Here is a 26,602-nt window from a genome sequence, read left to right on the forward strand (position 1 = left end):
GTGATTGATGGACTGCTGATCTCAATTCTATTCAATCACAGATTCAATTCGTTCTGTTTTGTCACCATGTACTCGACTGCACCATTTCATTTCATTTGAAATTCAAAGAAACTGAACTTGTGTTTTCAGAACAGGATGGATCACTTTGAAAGCGTCAAGCCCAAGACCAAGGCCTAGGGATTTTTTCATGCACCCTGTCTCTGTATCAATAAGTTTTCAATAGGAATACAATACAATGCAGGGAAGCGATAAAAACCTTTGTCTCTGTGTTGTGTTCGCCCCCTTTTTGATAGGGTAAATCAAATTCATATGCAAATTTGTAATAGTTTCTGTATTGTAAAATTTGACAAAAACTAGTGTCCTAATTAAAAGGAGTGAATATAATTAATTAATCTAAACTGTGACTTTTGCTGGTCGTTCTTGGCAGTCTTGAAGTTAAAATGCATTCTGATCGTGCGAGAATAATAAAACTGTGGCCAACTCCGTACTACTGGCACAAGGCCACTAAAGGAACTGTCTGATTTGGTCAGTTCGCAGACAATACATAAGTTCGCAGACATTTGCATATCAGTGAATAAGAATTATAGGGTTTTTTGGCTCACTCGCGTGGATAATTGATAAAATCTGAAAGAGGGCCTAACCGTATTTGAAATTTTATGACTAAATTAATTATGTTGTCCTTTACAGTTCGCAAATGTTTTTCTTTTATATCAGTTGTTGAAACGCTCTGATTAAAACACATGTAAAATGTCACGGGATGTTTAACTTGTCAAGATGAAGCATCATTAGCATCCACTCCTACGCAACCTTCAAAGTTTAAACGAGGATTATAAATAAGACATTACAAGCACAAAGTGTTCAATAGTGGCAAGTCATTTGATTTTCAAGCTGTTGCTGAAATAAAAAGTCATTGATGGTGAGTTATTGATTTGTGTAGTTCGTAGATGTATTGTTCTGTATGTACCCGATCAGTCTCTTTTAGTGTTTTTCTGATGCTGTACTGATACTAGCGATCACAAAGAAAATATATATCTATCGTCTTAATGGATGATCCGCCTCATTGTTTGTTTATATCCGCTCGGATCATCAGACCAACTAACTTTTCTTCATGTAAGTTCGACGGATGATCCGATTGTACTATATAAATTGAGCTTGTACCACTTATTCTGCTGTCAACGCCCAACCGCATTTGTCGTTGCTCGGGTTTTTAAAAAGCTGGGCAAAAATTTCGGCTTATTCAGGTCGTTAGTGAGGTCGCTTTCTCAGCACGTATTTTATTAAGGCTCTTCCATCTAAGCCTTTTCATTCGCGCGGAAACATTGAAAATTTCTATCGTTTCACTATCAATAAACACCTACCATTCAGTTTGACAAGAAAAATCTAATTTTCTTTTGTTAGATGTTTTCTCGGACAATTCTGTTAACTTTCATGCTATGTTCAACAATCTTAATACAACAATCTTATGGTCTCAACCCTTTGGATGCTTTCAATGAAATTGTCAAAATTGTTAATTCAAATCCACCAGCCAAAGGTTTTCCATTTCCCACGATTCCCTCTCCAAGGAGTGTTCAGGACAAAATTGCAATCGTCGGGGGTGGCCCTGCAGGCATCCATATGGCATATTTATTGAAGAAAAGGGGATTTAAAGATATCGTTGTCTACGAAAAGTCAGGTAGAATTGGGGGGAAATCTCTCACAGTTGAGTATCGCAACACCGTACATGAAATGGGAACATGTTATACAACTCCAGATTATGAAGAGAACGTAATTGCTCTGGCCAAAGAATATGGACTCTGGGATCCTGTAGACATACCTTCAGCTAATATTTGGCAAGATCATGTTTCAAATCCATCTCAATACTCAAACTATGTAATACTTGAAATTATGAAAATTTTGAATACGAACAACCCAAACGTAGCCATTGCTGAATTGTTAAAAGCCATGGTTCAATACTGCGCATTGCATCGACAACTGTTTGGTAAGTATGAAGGAGACTTGATGCGGCAACCTGGATCAGAAACAATGAAAAAACTTAGATGCACTTTTGAAGAATTTCTAAAGCAAAATAATCTTCTAGTCTTAAAGCCAATCTTCATTGCATCGCATACAGTTCAAGGGTACGGACATATTGATGAAATATCTGCACTGTACGGTCTCATGTGGAACACGCCAGTGTATGTTAAAGAATTGGCCGGTAAGTTTATCGGAGTATCGCACGGTTTAAATATGATTCGCGGCGGGTTTCAAAATTTGTGGAAGACGATAGTGGAACGGGAAAATATTAAAGTTGTTACTAATGTGAATGTCGTAAAAGTTATAAGACGGACCAATTGCGTCTACGTTGTAAGAAAGTTTCGTTACGGATGGAGATATTATAGGAGAGGGTCATATTTTGATTTTCTTATCTGGACACCAAGTGTGTACTCAACTCGTAGACGGCTGCATACTTGCCGTAAAGAATGGAATATATTCTCAAAACTTAAACCAGTTTGGTTTAGTACAACTCTTTTCTCTTCAACCTACGGAACCCGAGGTGAATCACCGATCGACTATTGGCTTGATAATGTGGAAAACAAACGCGAACATTCGTTATGGGCTCAACGTGATTCTTACGGCACACTCAGCAATTATTACGGAGAAGCTTATAAAAACGGATCCTTGCCTGGCGGCCCTGATCACCGATTCATTCGAACTGGAGTTGCTTATCAATACGGAAAAGGAAAACCTTGTAATAACTGCCTTACAACGATACTGAGAAGAAACCTCACAACAACAGGGTCTTCGAACATCCAGATAGTACGACAAGAGAGTTGGGAATATTTTCCCAAGTTTTCACCGAATGACATGGCAAATGGTGTACTATGGGACATCTTCAAAATGCAAGGCAGCAGACGTACATGGTTTGCGGGCTCGTCTGTAAACTTCGAGTCTGTGAAAAGTGTTCTTGAATACAACAAGTTATTGGTTTCAAAAATGGACACTACCGCATGAACAGATTATATAGTTTAACACAAGACTGTAGTAATTAAGTTCTGCTTGACACTATTTTTATTAGAAAAATTGATGTATTTCAACCTTACATGTTGAGTATGTATAATATGCTCAATCTTTAAATACAATAAAACAGTGTGAAAAGGGCTTTTGCTTCGTTTTTCAAACTCGTTTCACACAGTGGCGGAAATTTCTCCATTTTCGAGGATCTAAAGGCTTCAAATTGTAAACATTTTCTCGCTTGACAGGCACCATGCAAGTGTTATATTAAATGCCGCTCTGTTGCCATGCTCCCTTAGTTAAGGCTAAAATTTCCTTCGCGTTCTCGTATTTGTGAAAAAGTATTCATGTAGGAAAACTGGTGACAAAATATTCTTCCAATGCCAAAAAACAACAAAATGCGCTTTCAATGCATGGTCCGACCTTGGCTTTGAGAAGGCTAACAAATTCTGAAAATTCGGGAAGATTTACTCCTGGACTGAATTGAAATTCCGCCACTAGTAGCACACGACGACTGCACACGACTGAACAAATTCTGAAAGGCTTGCACTGGCGAAGAGTAATGGAAAATGACTCGATTACCGTCTTTTGTACAAGCATGGTTTAAGGGAGACTGTCACAGTCTTTGTTTTATCAGGTTTCTTGGACAATTTCTTGAATTGAAACTGTACAAACATCTTGTTTGTTGTATCCTGAAAGAAATTATAATAAATATTTACCGTTTAGTCGACTAATCATTTACAATTTACCATTTCTTTGCATTTTGAAAGGAAAGTTTTTTCGTCTTATTTCCTGACCGGTTTGTAAGTATTTTTCTTTGAACTTAAAGGATAAGCAACTTATTGTTCTAAGATTTTGTCGCCCTTCATGGAAATTTATGAAGCATCCGACAGATTCATGAGTATAGCTTCATCATCACGTGTTCATACACTTCATCATGACGTGTCCTTTGTTTGAATTCATCCCCATATATAGAAATCATATTTTCAACCATTATAGTAAAGCATCTTGTATTGTTAGTGAGGTACAACAGCATGTGCACAATCTATGGATTTCTTTCTACATACTTTGTAAACCTACATTGAAAGCGGTTTTATAACTAATGTAGGAGCCCCTGAGAATCATAGAATTGATTAGTCTATGAGCATTCTCCTCACAACAAGATACAGCAGAAGCATCAATGTGATGCATTTGGACCTCTCTCACCTTTGTAAAGAGTTTAAATCCAAGACAAGAAACTGTTGTTTCAAAACTGCCCAAGCTTTCAAATCTGCTTACAACTTCAGCGATCTTTAAAATGCCACTGTAAATAAATCAAACTATTAAGTCATCTAAATTAAGTGATACACATGAAACTAAGGTGACAATTAAGTAGCCAAGCATAGAGGTTGATATGTAAATGTTTTACTAAACACTCTTTATGAAAATGGGATGAACTTCTAGTACACTCACTTTGATTTCAGAATTCTGTGAGCTTCTTTCAAAAACTCATTAAGGTTAGTCCCCATTAATGATAAACAGAAAATAACAACATCAACACTCCCATCTGCCAAAGGAACCTATAGTAACCAAGAATATTGAAACATACAGTAATAATCATCAAATTCTTTAGTAGCATGATTTTGAAAACATTTGTCCTAAATTGACACAGTTTGGCACCAGCGCTGATTGGGAATGTAAAACTACATGTAATAGTTATTAATATGATAGACATGATGGCTAATACATTCTATGAAGTATACCTTAGCCATGTCACACTCAGTTACAAAACTATTAACTGCAACAAAATCAAAGGAAAACACTTTATTTGGAACACTTTGTGATATTTTAGCTTCACCACAACCCATGTCTGCAATAATTAATTGAGGTGATCTAAAAGCAAATATGAATGGTATGTCATTACATGTTGGTATATACAGTGACTCCCAAATCAGTTATATTAAAATAACATGATTTATACTAACAATGATCTTAAGGACAATAGGAGTGAGATTCAGCTTACCATAAATAGTACCAGGCAAAATTTGACTTAAGGTATCAAATTATTATGGATTCAAAGCTCTACTGGACCCAGAATATTTCAATGATAGCGAGTTTTAAGCCTAATTGGCAAAGTTGTTAGATTGTAGTTATTGTTATCGTCAATAAATTCCAAAGAGCACATCATCTGTGATAAAGTCAAAAATGCATGCAAACAGGTTGCAGTAATGATGAGATTTGATCTTACCTTTCCTTTATCCAATCTATCATTGTGTCAACTGGATTAACTGGCCACTTCTGAATCTGACTTGAAAATCCATCATGATACACATCAAATAATTCTGGTTCTGATTTAAACATTTTAAATGCAGATAAACTATTTGTGGTATATAATTTTTCATTTATCCATCTGAATCTGCCAGACTCTAGTTTTTTCTGTAGTTTTTCTTTGAAGCTTACTCTTTTGGTTGGAGTATTACTCATTTTATCTGGAAATGTTTCTACAGACGTATTCAATTTTGCATCAACAGCCTCTTGATTCAAACTTGACGTCCCTAGATCGTTTATAAAGACACCATTTTTAGACTTCACTTTCCTTTTTTTACTCGTGTTTCCTTTTGGGTTCGAGTCTTTAATATTTTGACGTGAGGAACTCGCACGAGTCCCAGCAATAAATGGTTTTATACAATTTGTCACATTGTTCTTTTTCAATAGAGATACACTGTTATCCTTGTTTTTAGACTCAAATCCTAAAGTTTTTACGAAGAGTGATTTTGATTTTTTCTTCTTCCGTCTCCTTCTTTTCCGTTTTGAATTTTCGTCTTCCATTCAAAATGAATTTAGGTATATTATTTAAAAACAAAACAAAACAGTGATTTCGAACACTAACTAGCCGCCATATTGACTTTCAACCCGCAGAAGCCTGGGCAGTAGTAGGCACTTGTACCAGTAAATGGTGAATATAAATTAAAAAGTAAAGTTCATCGATTTATCATAATTATAATATCAAATCAATATTTAAAAGTTAGAAATAACCTGACATGGTCAAGGCGTGCGATGCTTTCCCCACCTATGTGGGTGTTGGGTATCTAAACTGAGAGGGAGAGTAAAATAGAAAAGTTATGAGAAGCTGACTCCATAGTATATATAGAGCTCACTGGCATATTTGAACATGCGTTTTTCTTGTGGCAGCGGTTAATACTGTAAAGGGAACGAGAACGAGGCTTGCTTTCTCTTCTGTTATTTCATCAAAATCCAACATGGTTGTTGGCAAAAATAAGCGCCTAACGAAAGGCAAAAAGGGTCAGAAAAAGAAAATGTAAGATAAAAATAAGATTAGGACTTTTGACTTTAATGTCCATCTTTTCGCTAGCAGGCGGAGTGGCCTTAGAGAAGCTTTGATGTTGCTTAGATGGGTTGGATTATTTCAGTAACATTCTCCAGAATTATGATTATTCCTTTTTTTAACTTGTAGTGTTGATCCTTTCACCCGCAAAGATTGGTATGATGTGAAAGCACCGTCTATGTTTCTTAAGAGACAAATAGGAAAGACTGTTGTTAATAGAACAACTGGAACAAGTTAGTTTATAACAGATAATATAGAAATTTATTGTGGAAATGTTTACACTAAAGTAAAAGAGCTAAAATACTTGTTGAAAACATATTAATTTTTTCAGAATTAACTAGTAAATGCAACTTAAGGCTTGCACAGTAGAAACATTCTAACCAACTAGGACTGGTATCAAGGAATGGTATCCAATGAATTTTCTAATAATTTTCTAAACTTTTGGATTATAGATTATTATAAAGTGCCTACAACCAGTCCCCTTTAAAAACTTGATACTTATCTGTTATATAGCTCTGTTACCTCTATCAAATCATAGCAAGTAACAAGGGGTTTTTATATTTCCTACTAGAGATTGCATCTGATGCTCTGAAAGGACGTGTATTTGAGGTATCGCTTGCTGATCTCCAAGATGATGAGGTGACTTATCGTAAATTTAAGTTGATGGTTGAGGATGTGCAAGGAAAGCAATGTTTGACAAATTTTCATGGCTTGGATATGACCACTGATAAGTTGAGATCATTAGTCAAAAAATGGCAGGTTTGTACAATCAAAGTTAACAATTTTTTGTTGTTTGTTGTTTCACAAAATAGTTCTACTTCAATTTTAATCTCATATGAGTAAAGATTTTCTTTATTTTCTAGACATTAATTGAGGGTAATGTTGATGTCAAAACTACAGATGGTTACCTCTTGAGGTTGTTCTGTATTGGTTTTACTAAGAGAAGGTCAAACCAAATTAAGAAAACATCTTATGCCAAGCATTCTCAGATCAAATTGATCAGAAAGAAAATGGTTGAAATTATGACACAAGAAGTGGGAACAAATGATTTGAAGGAAGTCGTCAACAAGCTGTAAGTGGTCTTTGAACTTTTTATTGCAAAGAAATATATAAAAGTAAAATAGTAAGGTTTGCAATTCATCATAAATTTATATCTTTTTCGTGTAGAATTCCAGACAGCATTGGACGCGATATTGAAAAGGCTTGCCAATCTATATACCCACTTCATGATGTTTTTATACGCAAAGTAAAAGTCCTGAAGAAACCAAAATTCGATGGTAGGCAACCTTCTAGCATACAGTAATCATAATACATTATTAATCACATTGCTTTATGGAATCTCATTCTCACTCTATCCACCTTGCTGCTTTAACATGTCTTTAAAATATCTTTGGATTTTTCTTTTCATCATTTAGTTGGAAAGTTGATGGAGATGCATGGTGAAAGTGGAAGTACGACAGTGACCACTGATGAAACTGGAGCAAAAATTGAACGTGATTCGTTTGAACCTCCTGTGTTAGAATCAGTGTAATAAAACTGTCAGTTTATGAATTAAAAATACCATAATAAATCTGTGTTTGTTTTTATCTGGTCTGGGTGTAGATTTAGCTTTCCCATTTTAGTTCCATGTTTTTCTCCTGAAAGATTTAAGAACTTTGATATGAGATCATCATCTATGCTCCTACAGTCCTTTTCCTGTCAAAAATTCTCATTGCACCCATGTGATCATTCTTAACACTCAAAATAAGTTTCATTAATAATAATGATATCCTTGGTTGGGTTGTCTTGGGATAATACCACAATTTACATGTGGTTTGGTACAATGCATTGTACCAAACCACAAACGAATAATGAAGGATTTCCAAGTTTCCATTTTGTTGCCAACAAAACAGGGTAATTTTCCACAAGGGGAAAAAAGGCTAAACAGAAGGTATAATTGTAAGCATTTTAACACAAAAAATTATATTTGTGGTCAGTTAAAATTCCTAATTGCGCCGAGCCTATGCGCAGGTAAATAGATCATTAAAGAGCACGACTATTAATTCTGGTAATACTGAACCTGTTGCTGTACTGTTTCTTCAATAAAACTTATACTGTGTACCACATGTCTCTGAAATATTTCCATTCAATATAGGTACAAATCAAGTGTAAAATTCTGTAAAGCGTGAATCTCCCTAAAACGATTTCAGCTAATGTATGTACACGTAATTATTAACATTTAACGATCCTTATTAACATGAACGACCCTTTGAAAGTTTTTACTAGAACCATTTTATTGTTTCTTTTTCTTTCGTCCTCGCCCATCTGGTGTGCCATCAGCTTTTCGCTTTTGTTGGGGAGTCTGTAAAAAAGAAACTTACTACGTAAAAAAAGAGGTACAAAAAGAATCATGAGATGCTTGGTCCCTAAAAACCTAATGTGGTTTAGATGTTGTATTATCGCAAAAACATAAAGCTGTTTGCATGAATTACCTTGGTATTTCCAGGTTTCTGACCACGTTTTCGTTCTTTCTTCTCTTTTTCTTCAATCTCTAACATTTCTCGTTCAATCAAAGTAATCAACGTATTGCACCTTCGCTGAAGTTCCTTAATACAATAGAAAGCAGAAAGCAGGTTTTAATACGAAACGATTTAACTTGTTAAGGTTGCTGGGTCCACTGATTTTATGGTCTAACATTAGTTTACTAACACCCAATTACTTTAGACAAACATATTTTAAAATGTATTCTGATGCTAGAAAGCAGGGCAACAAACTGATATCTCCTCACCTGTGCGGTTCTTGATTTTAAAAACCAGTCAAATCTAAATTGCGGAGCACTTCTACACGCAATACGTAGTTCATCGTATGAATTTTCTTTTTCCAAGCCAAGTTTATGAAGCATACAAATCTAAGTATGAAACGTTAAAGTAGAAAATGAGCTGATCATTGTACGGGGATCTTGTTAAATTATTGTTTTCTAGAATTTTTTAAACTCCTCTTGAAACTTTCCGTTATGTAATTATTTTACGACGTCTATTCGCATTTATTTTTTCCGATAGCATACATTTAGAATTTTTTTGAAAGAAATTCTCTCGTATTCTCTTCTCGAGCTAAACCACGTCCCACCTAGACTCTCTCATCGTCATCATGGTGAACTTGAAAAATGCGTCTAAAATCTGCGCTCAGGTTCCTGTGAAAGTTCTAATATTCCTAAATTTGTGGTAACACTCACCAAGAATCTGTCTTCCTCTTCAGTATAATTCTTTCCTTTATTTGTACCGTATGCTATTCTCAATTGATGGAACGGTGAACGATATCTTGCCATCTGTAAACATTGAAAACATTTTTTAGAACTTGTATTCTTAGTGCAATAATCGACGAGCAAAATTTATTGAAATATCTGTTACTTCTCGCTACTACATTATTCACAAGCACGTCATCAAAATACGCCAAATTGCCACTGCCTTTATTCAAAACACACGATTTTCTAACCTTTGCATCAAGTGCTTTCTTAATACTAATTCTTCTTTGTATTTTTGCCTCCCCCCTTTCAATCTGGGCCATTATCTTCTCCAAATCCTGTAGTTCTTCCTTTCGCTCCCAGAACACTTCATAATAGGCACGCACCTGGATATTATTAATGATTTCATAGTTAATTCATAATATACAGTCAAACAAAAAGATATGAAAATCTAGAGTGAGGGTAGTACATTAGCTAAAGGGTGTGGTCATAACATATCGTACTTTTTGCCCAAAACATGTCAGATTGTAGAAAAACTAGATGCTTCAGTTTCTTAAGAGTGTTGTTGGAAGTACAAAATGTTGGACTGCAGACAGTGTATAAGATCACGTACCTCCTCAGGTGTTTTCCCTTCAATATCATGTGCAATATTATCGATATCATCTCGACCATATTTCTCACATGCCTTGATATATTGATTGAAGTCTCGCTTTGACCAATTCGTGAAACCCTGCGTGTGGCATAATAATATACAATATATATAATAAAATAAATTGAAATAGTTGAGCTTCAGGATTAGAGTTTGCTATCTATTGATTAGTAACTATATTTTCTAAGAGGGTAAAGACAAAACATGAGAGATTCTTTACTGACCTCTTCCAGTAATTTTTCTTTTTCTGCAATCTCCTCTTCCGTTAGTGGTTCAGCTTCATCGATCATTCTCTGAGCTTCCTTCTGATTCTGAGCACCATTTGGATCTTCAGGGTCACGTGGTACCTTCAGAGTAACAAGCAGTAATTATTTTTGATTCGACTCTTCGATCAACTTTTTTACTTAATCTGATAATCAACAAACCTTTCAGTCACAAAACCGTTGCAACGGTAACTCAGATTTAACCGGACCTTTTGAATAATTAACTTAGAGGTAGTCCACAACTACATTCGTTATCAACCTGATTGATGTTCACTTTACTGGAAAATGTTATGTTTCTCCATTATGTTACACCGAGGTAAACAATATGCTTCGATTCTCACACGCGTACCTTGTACCCAATGTTTTTTCTGAAAGCGTAGATTTCCATGTCCAATAACTCGAAAAGTCGTGGTGGGAAGAACTGATAATCCTGTACGTTGGGCTGTTTCGGTGGACGAGGAGCCTGGAAATTGTAGTTATAAAGTTTAAAGAACTTGGTGTTGTGTACCTTTCAGTACTCTAGACTGTAATTTATTGTCTTTTCTTTTCTGAATCAACATTAACATTTATTTCACAACTAGATTTTAAGGTCGCTACTTAAAACCAAGATAAATACCTTGGGAGCTTTAGGCTCTGTAATACGAAGAGCCTCCCTAAAGTAGGCATCGACTGCATAGTTGGCTTTGCGCTCCCGTTTTGGTGGTTCAATCCAGTGGGATACGCCAGGAAACTAAAATAAATGAAAAGGTTTGAGGAAAAGCACAAGTTTAACTGCAGATAAATTGTACTTCACAGCAAATACCTTTTGTTTTTCTTTATAATTCTCTCCTTCAAAATGAAATATACTTTCGACCGGAACAGAGTCAAAAGTGAGTTTCTTTGCTGTACTTTCACCAAACTGTTTCATTTTTTCCTCTAATTCAGCAGTCTGTAAAATGAATGTTAAAATTTATATAAAATCAAATGAATCCACCAACGAAAGGGTCAATTTGCTTCATCAACATACAATGTATGTGGGGCAGAAAGAAATTACTAGGTAACTTTTTATAATGAAAGTACGGTTTCTTTAATTTAGTGACCATGCAGGTAACAGTACAGAACAGCAAAGGCAATTCATCTACTCACCTTGACAGCACCTCTCTTTAGGATCACGTCAATATCCTCATCAGTTATTTCGCAATCTTTCGAAGCGAAAACCTCGTCCGCACCATGTCGAATCATGCTCAACATTTCTTGTTTACCAACTTTTAAATTAGGATCCACCAAACGCCCTAAAATAAAGCACATCAGCATATATTCATGCACAACGCTGTTTTGTATATCAGTGAACAGTATAGAGACGTTATTGGAACGCAATATTCGTCTAGATAGAGGGTTTGTTGGTGCGTTTCAAAAGGCTGCTTCAATTGTGGTGTTTTCAATAGTATACATTCACATTAAGAGTTCGTAAGTACAATTAACGTTAATCTGATATTAAAACGACATAGGCAGTGGCACCCCGGATAATCTATGGCATTATTCATACCTTGTTGAATAACAACATTATCAAGGCGTAACTTCATTTCTGCTCTTTCAACGATACGCTCTTCAACGGTACTCTCTGTGATAAAGCGAAAGATCTGAACTTGTTTCTTTTGACCAATACGATGGGCACGATCCTGTATGGTAAGAAAAATTACATGTAATGCATAGTGTTACGTAAATGCACAGATTTTGCTCCTCTTGAATCAACGACGACAAATTGATCCCATAGGAGAAGACAAAAAAGGTATTTCTGACCACTAGTATTACATACAGCACGTACCATAGCTTGCAGGTCAACTTGTGGATTCCAATCACTATCGAACAGTATAACAATATCAGCTGTCGCTAGATTAATACCCAGTCCACCAGCTCGGGTACTTAACATAAAAATAAACTTCTCACTATTAGGCATATTGTAATCATTTATGGACTCTTGTCTTTCCTCGTGTGGTGTTTGACCATCCAGACGGCAGTAGTGATATTGTTTCCACAAACAATAATCTTCTAAAATGTCCAATACTCTGGTCATTTGGCTAAATATCAGCACACGGGAGCCTTGCTCTTGCAGTTTAGGCAACAGTTTATCAAGAACACGAAGTTTACCAGAGTTGTCCACTAAATGCTGATCTGTAGTGTATGGTGGACCTACAAATTACAATATTAATACAATCAGCTGCATGAACTGAAATTACACTTTCTGAGCGACTGAAAGTTATAATACGCAATCCTGGAAACCAAGCATACATTTTATAATTTTGCACGAAAATATCCGTTTAAATGCCTAAATAAATCAACACAAAAGTTTCTTTAAATTATGAATAGCTTTTGCTGGACTTGTTAAAGTAATTTAGTAAAAATAATTTTTCAACTGGAAATTACTGGCAATGGCCACTTTGGGGGAACGTCTTCAATCCTGATCATAATGGCGACTATTTTTATAGATTTAAGAGCATTTTTTTCCTACGTAAATAGCTACTACATAGCTACTACTAGGAACGGTTCTCGTATTGTTAAAGCTAATGCATGAAATCATACGTTTTGTTGAGGCAGCAGGCGTAATGAATACTTAGTTTATAAGGCGTATATATATGAAGGATTTATGCAAACTTTGTTGTCGAAGTTGTTTTTCATTCACGTAACGCAATACCTGGTTCTGCACCATCAAAGAGATACGGATGATTACAACATTTTCTTAGCTGCATCAAAATATTCAGTAACCGCATCTTGTCAGTCTTTCCAGCACCGTTCACGATGTCAATGTCTTTCATTAAGATATTCGTATACCTGGAAACCCAAAGCAGATATACACGTAATGATTGGAGTGAATTTTCTCACCGTTTTAAGCATGTTTGAAAAGCAATGAAATCACAGATTTGGAGCTACAACAGTTATGAAAGAGAACCCCTAATGTAAGAATACTATAAGATTTAATTTAGGTTTTTTCAGACAACGAGCAATTTTGGAGCGTTTGAAAAACATTATCCGGTGGGTAGCGCCATCTACAACTTTGGCATGCACAACCGGCCCCAGGTCAATAATATAAACACTATGCGGCCTGATGGTGTATTAGCCATGAACCGGAAAATGGAAAAACTAGACCCTAATGCACAAGTAGGGCAACAACAATGATGTCTCACCAAGATCTCTGCATTTTCGTGAGTCCAACGTAAATCTTCGTCTCTTTCTTTGGCAGAAGTCCTTTCTCCACATCAGCTTTAAGACGTCGTAACAAGAACGGTCTCAGAACCTAAACGTTTATCCTTAATCAGTTGGTGTACGCAACTAGTTATAACATCCTTTCACCTAAACATTTACCTTTTAAATATCAGTTAATATTTCTACAAAGCATTTAATATTTTTCATATAAAAGGCAGAATGTTACAAAGTATCTAGGCAACTGGATGGAATTTCAATGAAAGAATGTTTTTAAACTCTTACGCACCGAATGAAGTCTGTCAACAGTTGCTCTCTTCAACAAGATTATTGGAATTGAACCACGCATCGAAATCCTAATAAGATGATTGTGTTTGAAAACAATGTTATTAAAATACGAATAACGCAAGTGACAAAACAAAGGTACTGATACAGAAAAAAATAAGAATTAAACAACCCACAAGTAATGAGGAGAACAACACAAGTTAGTATCCTATACCTCTGCTGAACTGAATACATCCGGAAGTAAAAAGTTTAACAATGCCCAAAGTTCATGAAGATTGTTCTGTAATGGCGTTCCAGTCAATAATAATCTATTCTGTGATCTGATTTCTCTCACCATCTCAGATAACTAATAAACATAGAAGTTTGTTTTGTTAAAACAATTTGTTTACAAAAGTCTGGGAAGTTAAATTATGAATTATAGATTACAACATAGTCAGTCACCGCAAGCATAGAGTACCGGTATACAAATAACTGATTCTCTACAGCACCTTTGATTTCTCATTTTTTATTCTGTGGCCTCATCAATGACCACATATCTCCGGAGAATTTCTTAAAAACACTTTTCTCTCTGATACACATCTCATATTGAGGTCACACATATACCCACTCCCCAGGTAACATAACATCTCTGATGAACGCAAACCTGAAACAAACATCAACATGCACGATAAGCTTTTAACTGGTTAAAAAACACCCTCGATCCTAAAGCCAGGGGCAGGATATAGATACGCTTCGTCTCTGTCTCCTAATATTGTGTTATTGGACTTACACAATATATCAGGTTCACAACTGGACTTGATAAGGCTACCAAACTCTGCCCTCCTGTAGAATTAAATCAATTTCTTTTGGGGGAACCAGGGTAGTAAGATTTCTTACCCTTTCATCACGTGATCCAATGAGACAGACTGCATTAATTGCTGGACACCATCGCTTGATTCTGACATCCAATTGGCCAATGTTGACTTTGGGACGATAACCAAATGGGGACCTGCAGCATCACGAAATACTTTCAAGTATCCAAGCAAAGAATGGTCTGAAGAGTCTTTCCCAAACCCTATAGCAAATGAAATAATTTATTAGTGGGAGGTGTTTGGCAAAACAATACCTATTTTGCTATGCAGGGTCGGAGGAATTATCAATGAAAAAGGATGATGATCATTCCTAATGAAATCATGGTTTATTTCATTTAGAACTATAGCAAACCATATATAGCAAAACATATCATGTTAATTTTATTTTAGTACCATTTCATCAGCAAGAATTCCATTAATGCCATTTTCAAACAATGATATCATCCAATTTAAGCCACGGATCTGATAATCTCTCATCTCACCATTCTTAATAACTGAAAATGTTGCAAATTTATATGAAAGCATCAACAAGCAAAAAACCATAGATAATGAAGAAACAATAAACTCGGAGAAGACAGTTTTTGCGTAGCTGATATACTAAGCTGTAAACTAATAGGGACATATACCTCCCTCGGCACTGCATGCCATGGTTGTCTGTTCCCACCATAAGAATGAATATATTACTTACATGAAGGTGATTGTTCAAAGTGGACAATGGCTTTTTGATGCTTAGATTGCTCCAGTAATTCAGCATCCTCTTCTTGTTCAGTATGACGGTGGCGATGACTACAACATGTTTGAACAATGGTCAGCCAGTTTCCTTGATGACTAGCTGCTTGATTAGGTAGCTACTAGCCCTTCATCAAGGGGCTAGTAACTACCTCATTAGGGTGCTGTTAATGTCTTGTCAGGGGGCTAGTAACTACCTGATTAGGGTGCTAGTAATTCCTGGTAAGGAAGCAAGCAACTATCTGATCAGGGGGCTAATAACTACCTGATCAGGGGTCTAGAGACTGCCTAGTCAGGGGGCTAGTAACTACCTGATTAGGTTGCTAGTAACGCCTGGTCAGGGAGCTGGTAACTACCTGGTCTGGAGGCTAGTAACCGACTGGCCTTTAGAGGGCATTAGCAGACTACATAGACTTATGTAATAATATCAAATGATGCTAGATGTTCAATAATTGACTCACTCTCCAGCATCAGATGTCTTTTTGCCAGGAGATGGAAAATCTGGTGCTTTCATCTTTAAAGGACTTTTTGGTTTTTTTCCACTTGTGGGATTCATAAAATGAGAAAAAATCTCCGTCTTGGCTAGAAGAAAGTTGAACCTTGTCGCACGATCTTTTTCCTAAATTTTCAAAATCAATTCATACATCAGAAAAATCACCAAGTTGAGTCAGCTCACACCACATGCAGATGATCTGCCCATTAAACCCTGGATGCATGTTGCTGTACATTTTGAAGACTTACAATTTTTTCCTCATAACCTTTTGATGCTTCTGGTGCTATCTGTGCTTTTCTGCCAGTTTTTGATGTACCCGGTTTCTTCTCCTCATATGCTTCGTCATTCTTCTCCACTGACTAAATTGTGAAAAAATTCAATAAGCTTGGTTTACTTATTTGCTTCTGGGTAAACTTTATAGGCAGTAAACATAGCATTGGAAGAGTAAGGTTATAATTGTGCCAAAATGCAGAAAGCAAGCAGTATAAATGTATAATTCTTTAATTCTTGTTTCCCTGGCCATGTTAACAACTTTCTTATGGACGTTCACTTACAGGAATTCTCAACCGCAGAGCTGAAGTTTAACATATTAAAGACCCAAGGTAATCAGCCCCTCAGCCAACCTTTATCCGTTTAAAAATATATCACTGAATATCATGAAACTACCGTTATTTAAACCAAAACTATGCAAAAAAATCATGTTCTTAGCAGTTTTGGCGATGCTTCTCATGAAATTTGAAGTTTAGGAAAGTAAACTGATCCTTGTTTATATTTGGCGCGTATCGCGTACATTTTGTATGTCGCCATTTGCTATCCGCGTTGTAACGAAAAAATTTCCTCCTACACTTTCTATCAACTAGAAACATAGGCCTGTACCTTACCTGTTCATCACTTGACTCAGCACTGCTTTCACTTGAAATATCTTCCTCTGACGGCATTTTTTTGTCTTTTCTGAACTTCTTCACGTGCCTTCAACTGCTTTTGACTGGAGAACAAAGATGGCGCGTAATTCTCAAGGTGACCGAAGAATGGCGAAGATTGTACGAGAAGATTGCGAAGATTGTGGTCGGGTTAAACCGGAGTTGTCTAGTGACGCATCAGCAGTCCATGCAGCAGCGGTTTTTCTTCGAAGGAAATTCCATTTCTTTCCGTCTATTTATTCCCTTCTTATTTCCTCTTTTTTCCTTTCTTTTATTTCAAATTTTAAATTGATCATTTCTACTTACATTTTAATTTTTTATCTTCTTCTATTGTTTTACTTTTATTATTCTGAATTTATGTTCATATTTTCTTCCATCTTTCATCTTACACATTCCTAAAGATGTCTGGTAAAAAGCAGGATGACTGGATCAAATGCAGCAAATGTAAAAGATTCTTTCCCAGGAAATTATTTAATCAACATGAAAACATGTGTATTCCAGGAGAGAAATATGGAAATACTGAATTGTCTAGCAAGTTCCAGTCTGGTTTTATAAGTAAAGGGCTTCTCTATGGAAAAATATTGAAAACAGCATCCATGAAAAGTATGTTGATTAATTACTGCTTGCTAGGAACCAGAAGTGAAAGACTATAAAAGCCTATTTAAAACAGTCCACAGGCTTAAGATTTGAATACCTATTTGCTCAGTGTCAACCAGAGGCACCTAGGTTCTAAGTGAGCCCTACCATATAGGTGGCCCCTGGGCATGCAATGTCATTAGTCATGTTGATATCACATTGAATGGGTCCAGATTGAAACATTGGCCTGGGGAGGATTAATCAAAGGTCTCAATGAGACAACTCACGAATGCATGGATAGCCGATTAATTGTTGGCTAGTAGATAACCACATAAACAAGTTTTACTCCTACGGAGTATCTGTGAGTCAAAAAGGGTCAGACCCTTTTGAGGATGAAGGCACAAAAGAGACACTGATAGAGTTGATGTCTCCATGCATGATCAGTTCATTAAGCTTTGTCCTTAATCAAGTAGCTTAATCAGTATGGTAAGGAGAAACCTTTACCTGAATCTTGAATATGTAGGTCAAACTGGAATTCTCAGGAAGAGTAAATGAGTGTATTAGTTTACATGTGAAATAGTTTTATATTCATGTGGACTAGCTGTCAGCAAAGTGAGCAATACCTCAAATAACACAAAAATCCATTTTTTTACTGTTCCAGATGAAAAAATACTAAATGAAAGACGAAACTTTGTCATACTCAATACATCTACGATAAAAGCTCTGGGCTTACATTTAGGGTCTTTGGTTTCTGTACATCTAAACAACAAACATGTAAGTTCCTCCTAAAACTTAAATGCAAATAGTGAATTTTTACAGGAGATTTACAGGAGATTTTCAAGTTGATTAATACAAAGAATGAAAAAAAGGCAAAGTGTTTTTTTGAATGCAAAATTTACTGTTGTTCTTTTATGTTAGATTGTCAGAAAAATATGGCCGTCGTCACAAATACAATTAGACCGTAAGTGTGTAATTTTTTATGCATATTACTGATTAGGTGATAATTAAACTCGTTGATACTTAAAACCGAATCTTGCCCCTCATAGGCATAGCTATAGATCAGAATTAGTACTGATTGAATTAATTACCTAATTGTGAAGGACTGAGAACGACGTACAAATGCTAAAAGTTATGTTTTCAATAATCTAGGCGTTGGCATTCACGAATCAGTATCAACCAATTTCAAGGTGATTGAGACCAAAATGACATTAAATGACGCTAGAAACGGTTTAACCCGGAAACTGACGCAAAAACGTAAAATTTCGCAAAATGCGGCAAGACTCTCTTGGTGAACTTTGAAGGTTATCCCGAAGAACAGTCGCCGAATGCATTTTATGAATAAAGTTTAATGACCAAATAACACAAGTGACACCTTTATTACATGAATACCCTGATGAACACCTTATCGGGTTTTCCACTGGCAAATGAGTTTTTTTGATCGTTTATACTTCAGGTGACAGACGATGATATGGTGGTTCTTCATGGTATGCTTGGTATATCATTCCATGCAAATAAACTTCTACTTGCTTCTTGGTAATTTTAACTATTTTTATTGGAGTTGAATGTGCACAAAATTGTAGAACGATGGACGCCCTATTTCATCAAATATTCAACCATACAATTTAATCGAAAATTTCGTCATCAATCGACATTATTCACAATGATTTTTGCTTTTTGTAGTGACCCATCAGAATTTGAGATATCGCCACAATTTTTGCAATACTCTTCGTTCTATTTAGGTTAGTCTGTTTTTGTGTGTTTTTCGTGTTTTGTATTACGTTATTAAAGAAATTAGGGAACCGATCTTTACTTTTCTAGAAAACGCGTTTGTTTATCCTGGTGAAGTAATTGATATTCCACATTATGGCCAAATGAAGCAGTTTTATGTGACTTCGGTTGAAGGGGATCTTGGGACATATGAACAATCAATTGAGAATCTTGATGAATTTCTTGCTAAGGATTTGGCAACTCTAAATATAAGCAATAGCAACGGAAATATTTCAAAATGTATCGATAATTCTTGTGACACGAGTTATTCATTTGTGAGCAACAAAACTGAAGTTTCAAATATTGACGATGACAGTATGTCTACCTACTACAGTTTTAGTTGTGATGAGTCTATCCGTCAAGATACCGCTGATAATCAGAATTGTTCTGATGTCATGTTAACATCAACGCCTGTTAAGGCAAATCAAGAATCATCGAACAATTCCTACGACATATCTTGTTCTTATTGTCCATCTGAAACAGTGGCATATTACATCACCGCTGCAGCTACTAAAGTCATTATTACCCAATCAGCGGACGGGAAGGACAAGCCTGAACGAGTTATTAAAGAGAAACTGACGTATGACTCGGTAGGAGGACTTGATAAGCAAATACGAACGTTAAAAGAAATGGTAGAGTTATCAATCAAGTCGCCTCACGTGTTTCAATCGTATGGTGAGTCTAGTATAGTGAAAGTATTAAAAGTAGCTACATATCTTGTTTCATTTTGCCAACTAATTTTAATATACACTGTTGAAGTAAGGTCTGATAAGATTTGTGCATCATACTGTCCACATATTTGTAGGCTTAACTCCTCCACGTGGTGCCCTGCTCTTTGGTCAATCAGGTACAGGGAAATCACTTCTAGCAAGGACGGTCATGAGCGAGTCGGGTGTACACTGTATTACGATTAACGGGCCAGACATTCTCAGTCGGTAAGTTGGGCAAAAATGTTGTGTACAGCAAAGAGTATTGGACAGGTACTCTATTACCAATACTACCGATATTCTAAAAAGGACCATGCATAAATATGACAGAATGTAACACAACTGAAGTCTGAAGAATTAATTAATTGCAACGGTCTGTAGAGAAAGTCCCGCTATTAAATCGCAACACACATTTTTGTGGTCTAGTATTTATACAGTTGTACGTCTTTTTTTCGTGACAGGTATTATGGTGAAAGTGAAGCAAAGTTACGAAATATTTTTCTTGATGCCGAGCGCAACGCTCCATCAATTATATTCATTGATGAACTTGATGCTCTGTGTCCAAAACGTGACAAACTTCAGAATGAGTTTGAAAAGAGAATAGTTGCTACCTTACTTACTTTGATGGATGGCTTAACTAAAGTGAGTTTTAGTTGTGGTTATGGTATAATATACAATTCATATTTCCTTTCATGATTGGTAGTGGCTTCATGTAGGACCAGTCCCACGCCTGGTTATTTCACACTCCCGTGCCTTTATGACCTAAGAGATACTTTTGTAAAAATAGGCCGACAAAGGTATTACGTCTTGATATATATAACAGTCCCAAATTATTGTTTTCGAAATTATTTTCGTCACCGAAATGTTAACTGAGGATAGCGTCTTAATTAATTATTTCATTTTTGATGTTTTTATATTGATTGCATATGTAGCCATCAGCGTCAAGTGTATTTGTTTTGGCTGCGAGCAATCGTCCGGATTCCCTAGACTCTGCTTTGCGTCGTCCTGGAAGATTTGAGAAAGAAATAGAATTTGGGATCCCAAAAGCAAGTGAAAGAGCCGACATTCTTTCCAAACTGTTGAAGAAAATACCACATTGTTTGTCAAATGATGAAATTATAATGTGAGTGAATACATTAGAGCTTTGCTTGGATGATGATGGCCACCATTGAAAGAAACGTATTCGGCTTTTTACTCATGCATCCCGACAACTCAAGCTGTTATGTTTGGAAGAATTACTCTTCTTTATCTTCAGGTTCGCTGATAACGCACATGGGTATGTTGGAGCGGATCTTATGGCGGTTGTCAAGGAAGCAAGCATTCTTGCATTGAAAAGAAATCTTCCGGATGTCTCTCTACCAAGGAGTTATGACGAGTCTGAACAAAACAAACAGTTTGTCATTTTAATTGATGACTGCAAAGAAGCCTTCCAACATGTGCGACCTAGTGGTTTGAGAGAAGTTGCTATTGATGTGCCTAAGGTAAATCCTGAAATGTGAGTTTACCAGCACTCAAGATTATCAATACCCATGCAACTAAATCTAACGTCCTTGCATGTCGAGTGTAGTCTCTTCCATGCTGTGGCTTATCTTTCACGGACTGTCATTTGCCGAAAACAAAATGTTTATTACTTTGCATGTTTAGGTGTATTGGAATGACATCGGAGGGAACGCAACAGTAAAACAGAAGTTGAAACAAGCAATCGAATGGCCCCTCAAACATCCCGAGGTGTGTGCATTACAACAGCTAGAGATAATTTTCATCACTTGTCTTCTAAGACTGATTTTATATACCTGATCGTCTTCTCCTAGGCATTCACTCGTATGAATATCGATCCGCCGAAAGGTATTCTCATGTATGGCCCACCAGGCTGCAGTAAGACTCTTATTGCTAAAGCATTAGCAACCGAAAGTGGATTAAATTTTATTGCGGTGAAAGGTCCCGAGATATTTAGTAAGTGGGTTGGAGAATCAGAGAAGGCAATACGACAGGTATATTATGCAGCATATTAATGAAATTAATTCTTAGCAGGAGAATATTTGGGTGCATTTACTATATAATTAAATAAAATCATCCTCCTTCAAGCCTAAGCCTAAGAGATTAGGTGTTAACTAAATCGGTACACCATCGTAGAAAAACATTTCTAATAAAATTCAATATTTTTCAGGTGTTTCATAAAGCACGCACAGCCGCTCCGTGTGTTGTGTTTTTTGACGAGATTGATGCCGTAGCAAGCCAACGTGGAGGCGGTGATGCTGATGTATCTAATGTATCTGAACGTGTTTTAACACAACTTCTAACAGAACTTGATGGTGTCGAAACGCTGAATGATGTAACGTTAGTTGCAGCTACAAACAGACCTGATGTCATTGATAAAGCTTTAATGCGACCAGGTCGCATTGATCGTATTATATATATCCCGTTACCAGATCACGAAACAAGAAAGGAGATATTTAATATTCATTTACGAGATACACCACTCGATCCAGCGGTGAATATCGATGACATTATTGCTCAGACGGAGGGGTATTCTGGGGCTGAAATAACAGCGATATGTCGTGAGGCGGCATTAGCTGCTCTGCAAGATGACATTAATGCAATGAATGTTAAACATGAACATTTCCTTCAAGCTTTGCAAACCGTCAAACCAAGAATATCTTCAGATCTTGTTCAGTATTATAAAAAATTCCAGGAACATTGCGGAATACATAGTTTATAGTGAAAAATGCAATCGTACATCGTCATTCGTGTGAAATAAAAAGACAATGTTTTTCATAATTATGGCCGTTATGACTTATGAGGTGCAGCACAACATTCTTTAGTTGGAACAACGTGAGCGTTTTTTAGCAGTTTTCACTGCATGAGCTAGTGGCAGCAGCCAGTGAACTGAACTGTGAACATAAATGAAAAATCCTGCAAATCATCACTTAATTGTACGGTTATTGTGTCTGTCTGTGTTTTATTAACGATGAATGACGAAAACCGAGTATACAAACAAACACCACGCGATTTATAAACAACGATATTTTTGTGACTCACAAACGGAATGACTCACTCATTCATGGCATCATTGGCATGAATTCAAAATTTGGCAAATTACGAGAAAAACGACCTCAATTCGTTCATTAGCAAGCCCGATTGAGATATGTTTGGATCATTTTGCCAAACGCAGATATTAGAAACAAGAAGATTTAGGCTAAAGAGTAAAGTAATGGTCAGTGCCTCAGTGGTGACTCTTTGAAATGAGCCCGTGACTGAACCAACAGACATCTCCAAGTTCCCGTCCATTGATTGATGAAAATAATTTTAAGAATAGTGAAAATATTGCAGCCAATTTGAGAAGGAATTAAACATACCATAAATAAATAAACGAAACATTCCTTCACACTTGGAATCAAATTCGCTTGAGGTTATTAAATAAAGGATAATGATAAAGCGTTATGCTTGGAATCCATTCTATTCTTTTCGTAGTAGGGGTCAGGTTTTGGTAATCTAACTTAATCCATTGTCAATGCTTGAAACTATTTGTTTACTTGAAACGTATTACGTATTGCCATATAAAAAGCATTCTTTTGTTTAAGACAATTTATATGGGATTATTTAGAATTTAACTTGACATATTTTTGACTGTTTTATATGTACAAGCAGATGTGTGATAGACAGAATAAAGCCTTATAGGAATAGCTAAATATTTTGAATTTCCGTGTACACGTGTAATACTCAAAATCATATGCAAAGGCTTCGAACATTTATACATGGTTATGGTGTTTCAGATTTCCATGATCTACCGTGCATATATGCAAAGTCTGATAGACTGATATTATCGTGTATCTGTGATCTTTTTTTCTGAAACTATCCAGCACACGATCGGTGAGACCCTCGATGACGTTTCTCCATATTCAATTCGATATTCAATTCAATTGAATTTTCAGATTTTCTAATCCTAATAAAAAGTAATACAGTTCCTCTCCATTCGCATTTGCAAATCAGATATTAGTATCGAACTGAGTTGATTTATGACTTATAGTTATACGCTGGTGTATAGACACGATTTTAATATCCTATTACTGGATTTACAACATAATTAAGGATAATGGAGTTTTCATTATACAAACAAAATATTTACAGTAGAAAATGCAATCATTGCTTTAAAACAAACAGTGGAGTGTATAATTGGACTGTACATGTCCATAAACTGAACTCAAATTTCGTTTCATTGTGAGCATCTCCAGCCAATCAGAGAATGGCAAAAGCTAGCGTATATAGCTTCCTTCAAGGATTCCGCTTTCAAATTATTTCAGCGTAACGAATTTACAGCCTTTACATTATAGTTTAGTAAAATTCAAGTTTTTTAATCGCGAGCCAGGGTGGCTATAGATTGCGGCTATTGGCGGCTGACTTTAATACAGTTGGTTGACATAATGTTAAATCAGTTTCGAAAGATAGTAAAAAAAATTTTCGCGTACGCGCAGGTCAAAAACCAGTCTTCAATACAATAGTACACTATTATCTAGCTTTAAAATAGTTAATAGTTGATAAGGTTAATGCTCGGAACCCCATATCCTTTGGTTCAATGTCTCGGAAAAATAGTCCTTTCTTCAGCTGTTGACAAAGATCACAAACCAGCGATACATCAATAAATGAAATCAATACCCAAGAAATGCCCAAAATGAAGTAAAGATAAAGTATGGTAACTGTGGTTATTATTAAAGATAGCCAGTATCACTGTATCAATATCAGTAAAATATCAGTCTTGTATAGTAGTTGATTAACCGAACCAATATCTGAATAAATATCAGTCTTTGTCAAATGTTACTCTGATGCCTGGTAGTCTTTTATCACATGGACGTAGAAACCAAAAGCTGGCATATCAACTCTATAATTTCGTCTGTCTGGCTCGACAAACTCTATGGACCCTTAAACTATTAAAAAACTTTTCAAAATGAATACTTTTAAACCATACAATGATTGTCATAACTTTTATAAAAAAATTGACCTAAAAATGAGAAATCGAAAGTTATATTCCATTATTTTTTGTACATCCATAAAAAAACATTGTCATTTTGCCAACAATGCTCTCATGGTTAGTTCTTAGTTGTTCAACATCCGATCCTATTAAATTATTAAAATGATAGGTGAAATGTGCGTCAATATCTAATGAAGAAATTCCTTGGGTATATTGAAGGCAAAAAATCTGATGGTTTTCCGGGGGGTACTATTCTGTGGTCTCTCGGTCTCTCTTGAAAATTGAAATATCCCAAGCAACGCTGCGTGTCACACAAATAAGATTTCCATCAGAGATTTTCGTTTTTTTCTTTTCTGTCTTTTCTCTCGACGTTTTTGTGGCGAGCAATCTTCTAAAAAGTTACCACTATTGTCTAAAGCGCCCACACAGGCCATACCAGTCTCATCTGTCTCCGTGATGACAGTGTTTATATTTTGGTCTGTCTCACAATCGCTCACACAATGCTCACACTGATCAAATTTTGTTGCATCAGCCATTACACTATTATTCATTTTGTTCTCAAACTTGATGTTAAATATTTCTGTTTTATCTTTTACCTCATTTGATATTTCATTTGATGTTGTACCAACGTCTACAGGCTGAATTATCTGTCCATTTGTCTGTTCAATAACTCGTATGCGTGTTTGTGTAGTAGAGTACATGGTAGAGTGGTCTGTTGATTGTTCTGGTGGCGATGAAACAGAATTAGCGATCATATTTGTATAAATCCTTAATTAAGTGAATCTCAAAAGTTCTGCGCCACATATTATATACCCTTTGTTGCTGTGATGTCGTGAAGGTTCTCTTTCATCATCTTGATTTATTACATTGTGAAACTTGATACCTCCTGCTAGGGATTAACCAATTACTAGTAGGAGGGATTTCATGCAGATGTGAAATTTGAATAAAACTTTGCTTTGTGGGAGAGGAGAATTTAAGTTTAGCTAATTATAAATTATGGAAAGTGCGCTTTTCTCTATGTATTTCTCTGACTTTTCTACAGAATTAGCGGCTAGGCTGGATTAGTCGGTATAGTAGGTAAAGTTACCGTCACCAAAGAGACATACATATATACAAACATACAATTTTTTTTAATTACGATATATATATCTATATGATATAATCCGATCGCCTTTTCCAAAAAGCGACGTTTTGGGAACCTATCATTATGCGATGCTTTCGACTTGATCAAACCAATTAAATTAGAGAATATTCGGCTTGGAACTAAAAAGTAGAAATAAGAATATGGATTTAGGCCTTGAGGGTGATAAATCTACTTCACGCGCGGAATTTTAAAAAGGTCCGTTGTTTCACTCTGGTAAATTTCTTAAAAAACGTATCCCGTGCGAGATTGCATGATCTATGCCCTTGAGATGCTGCTCGAGTTTTTAGAAGGGTCAGAATACATTTCATTCGCCAAGACGCCGACAGCAAATCCGGCGCCACGTTTCCCGTGCATAGCGGATCACGCTATGCTGCACGGAAAGCATTTGGTAGGCCTGATGTAGCCAGGAATTGAGAATTGTTCTGTTATCCTGCACGGCTATTAAGCAGATATAGGATGGCAGCGTCAAAGACGATGTAAACACGACGAAAAAGGGCGGATTTTCACTCAATCCACTAGCACTTTCCCGTTTTTTTTAC

At 36.1% G+C, this 26,602-nt stretch overlaps 4 protein-coding genes and 1 pseudogene across 5 annotated transcripts; 3 read left to right on the forward strand and 2 right to left on the reverse strand.

Moving 5' to 3' along the window:
* Positions 1-756: 756 nt before the first annotated feature.
* LOC114540642 lies at positions 757-3,132 on the forward strand. Of its 2 annotated transcripts, none has more exons than XM_028560764.1 (2): positions 757-916; positions 1,399-3,132. In XM_028560764.1, the coding sequence occupies exons 1-2, from the start codon at positions 914-916 to the stop codon at positions 2,989-2,991; spliced, it is 1,596 nt and encodes a 531-aa protein (XP_028416565.1). In that variant the 5' UTR covers positions 757-913; the 3' UTR covers positions 2,992-3,132. The 2 variants fall into 2 exon arrangements, with proteins under 2 accessions (XP_028416565.1, XP_028416564.1); XM_028560763.1 differs by lacking the exon at positions 757-916 and adding an exon at positions 927-1,110.
* On the reverse strand, positions 3,037-5,870 carry LOC114540643 (ribosomal RNA-processing protein 8-like). The gene is made up of 5 exons (XM_028560765.1): positions 5,219-5,870; positions 4,734-4,863; positions 4,444-4,550; positions 4,198-4,294; positions 3,037-3,683 (listed from the first exon to the last, which is right to left on the reverse strand). Exons 1-5 carry the CDS (start codon positions 5,797-5,799, stop codon positions 3,570-3,572), a joined length of 1,029 nt encoding a protein of 342 aa, XP_028416566.1. The 5' UTR covers positions 5,800-5,870; the 3' UTR covers positions 3,037-3,569.
* Positions 5,871-6,185: 315 nt separating this feature from the next.
* On the forward strand, positions 6,186-7,902 carry LOC114540620 (40S ribosomal protein S3a-like). Its single transcript, XM_028560743.1, has 6 exons — positions 6,186-6,289; positions 6,446-6,549; positions 6,888-7,075; positions 7,180-7,388; positions 7,484-7,593; positions 7,732-7,902. The coding sequence occupies exons 1-6, from the start codon at positions 6,231-6,233 to the stop codon at positions 7,845-7,847; spliced, it is 786 nt and encodes a 261-aa protein (XP_028416544.1). The 5' UTR covers positions 6,186-6,230; the 3' UTR covers positions 7,848-7,902.
* A 364-nt stretch (positions 7,903-8,266) lies between these two features.
* On the reverse strand, positions 8,267-17,084 carry LOC114540622 (annotated as a pseudogene).
* Positions 17,085-17,210: 126 nt separating this feature from the next.
* LOC114540644 (ATPase family protein 2 homolog) lies at positions 17,211-23,304 on the forward strand. Its single transcript, XM_028560766.1, has 14 exons — positions 17,211-17,506; positions 18,141-18,253; positions 18,398-18,440; positions 18,629-18,666; positions 18,933-19,012; positions 19,160-19,218; positions 19,298-19,921; positions 20,052-20,181; positions 20,415-20,595; positions 20,886-21,076; positions 21,209-21,434; positions 21,598-21,681; positions 21,765-21,944; positions 22,121-23,304. Exons 1-14 carry the CDS (start codon positions 17,305-17,307, stop codon positions 22,670-22,672), a joined length of 2,703 nt encoding a protein of 900 aa, XP_028416567.1. The 5' UTR covers positions 17,211-17,304; the 3' UTR covers positions 22,673-23,304.
* Positions 23,305-26,602: the final 3,298 nt, after the last annotated feature.

This window comes from Dendronephthya gigantea, unplaced genomic scaffold (assembly GCF_004324835.1).
Source record: "Dendronephthya gigantea isolate DGI-Jeju-01 unplaced genomic scaffold, DenGig_1.0 000243F, whole genome shotgun sequence".
Lineage (NCBI taxonomy): Eukaryota > Metazoa > Cnidaria > Anthozoa > Malacalcyonacea > Nephtheidae > Dendronephthya > Dendronephthya gigantea.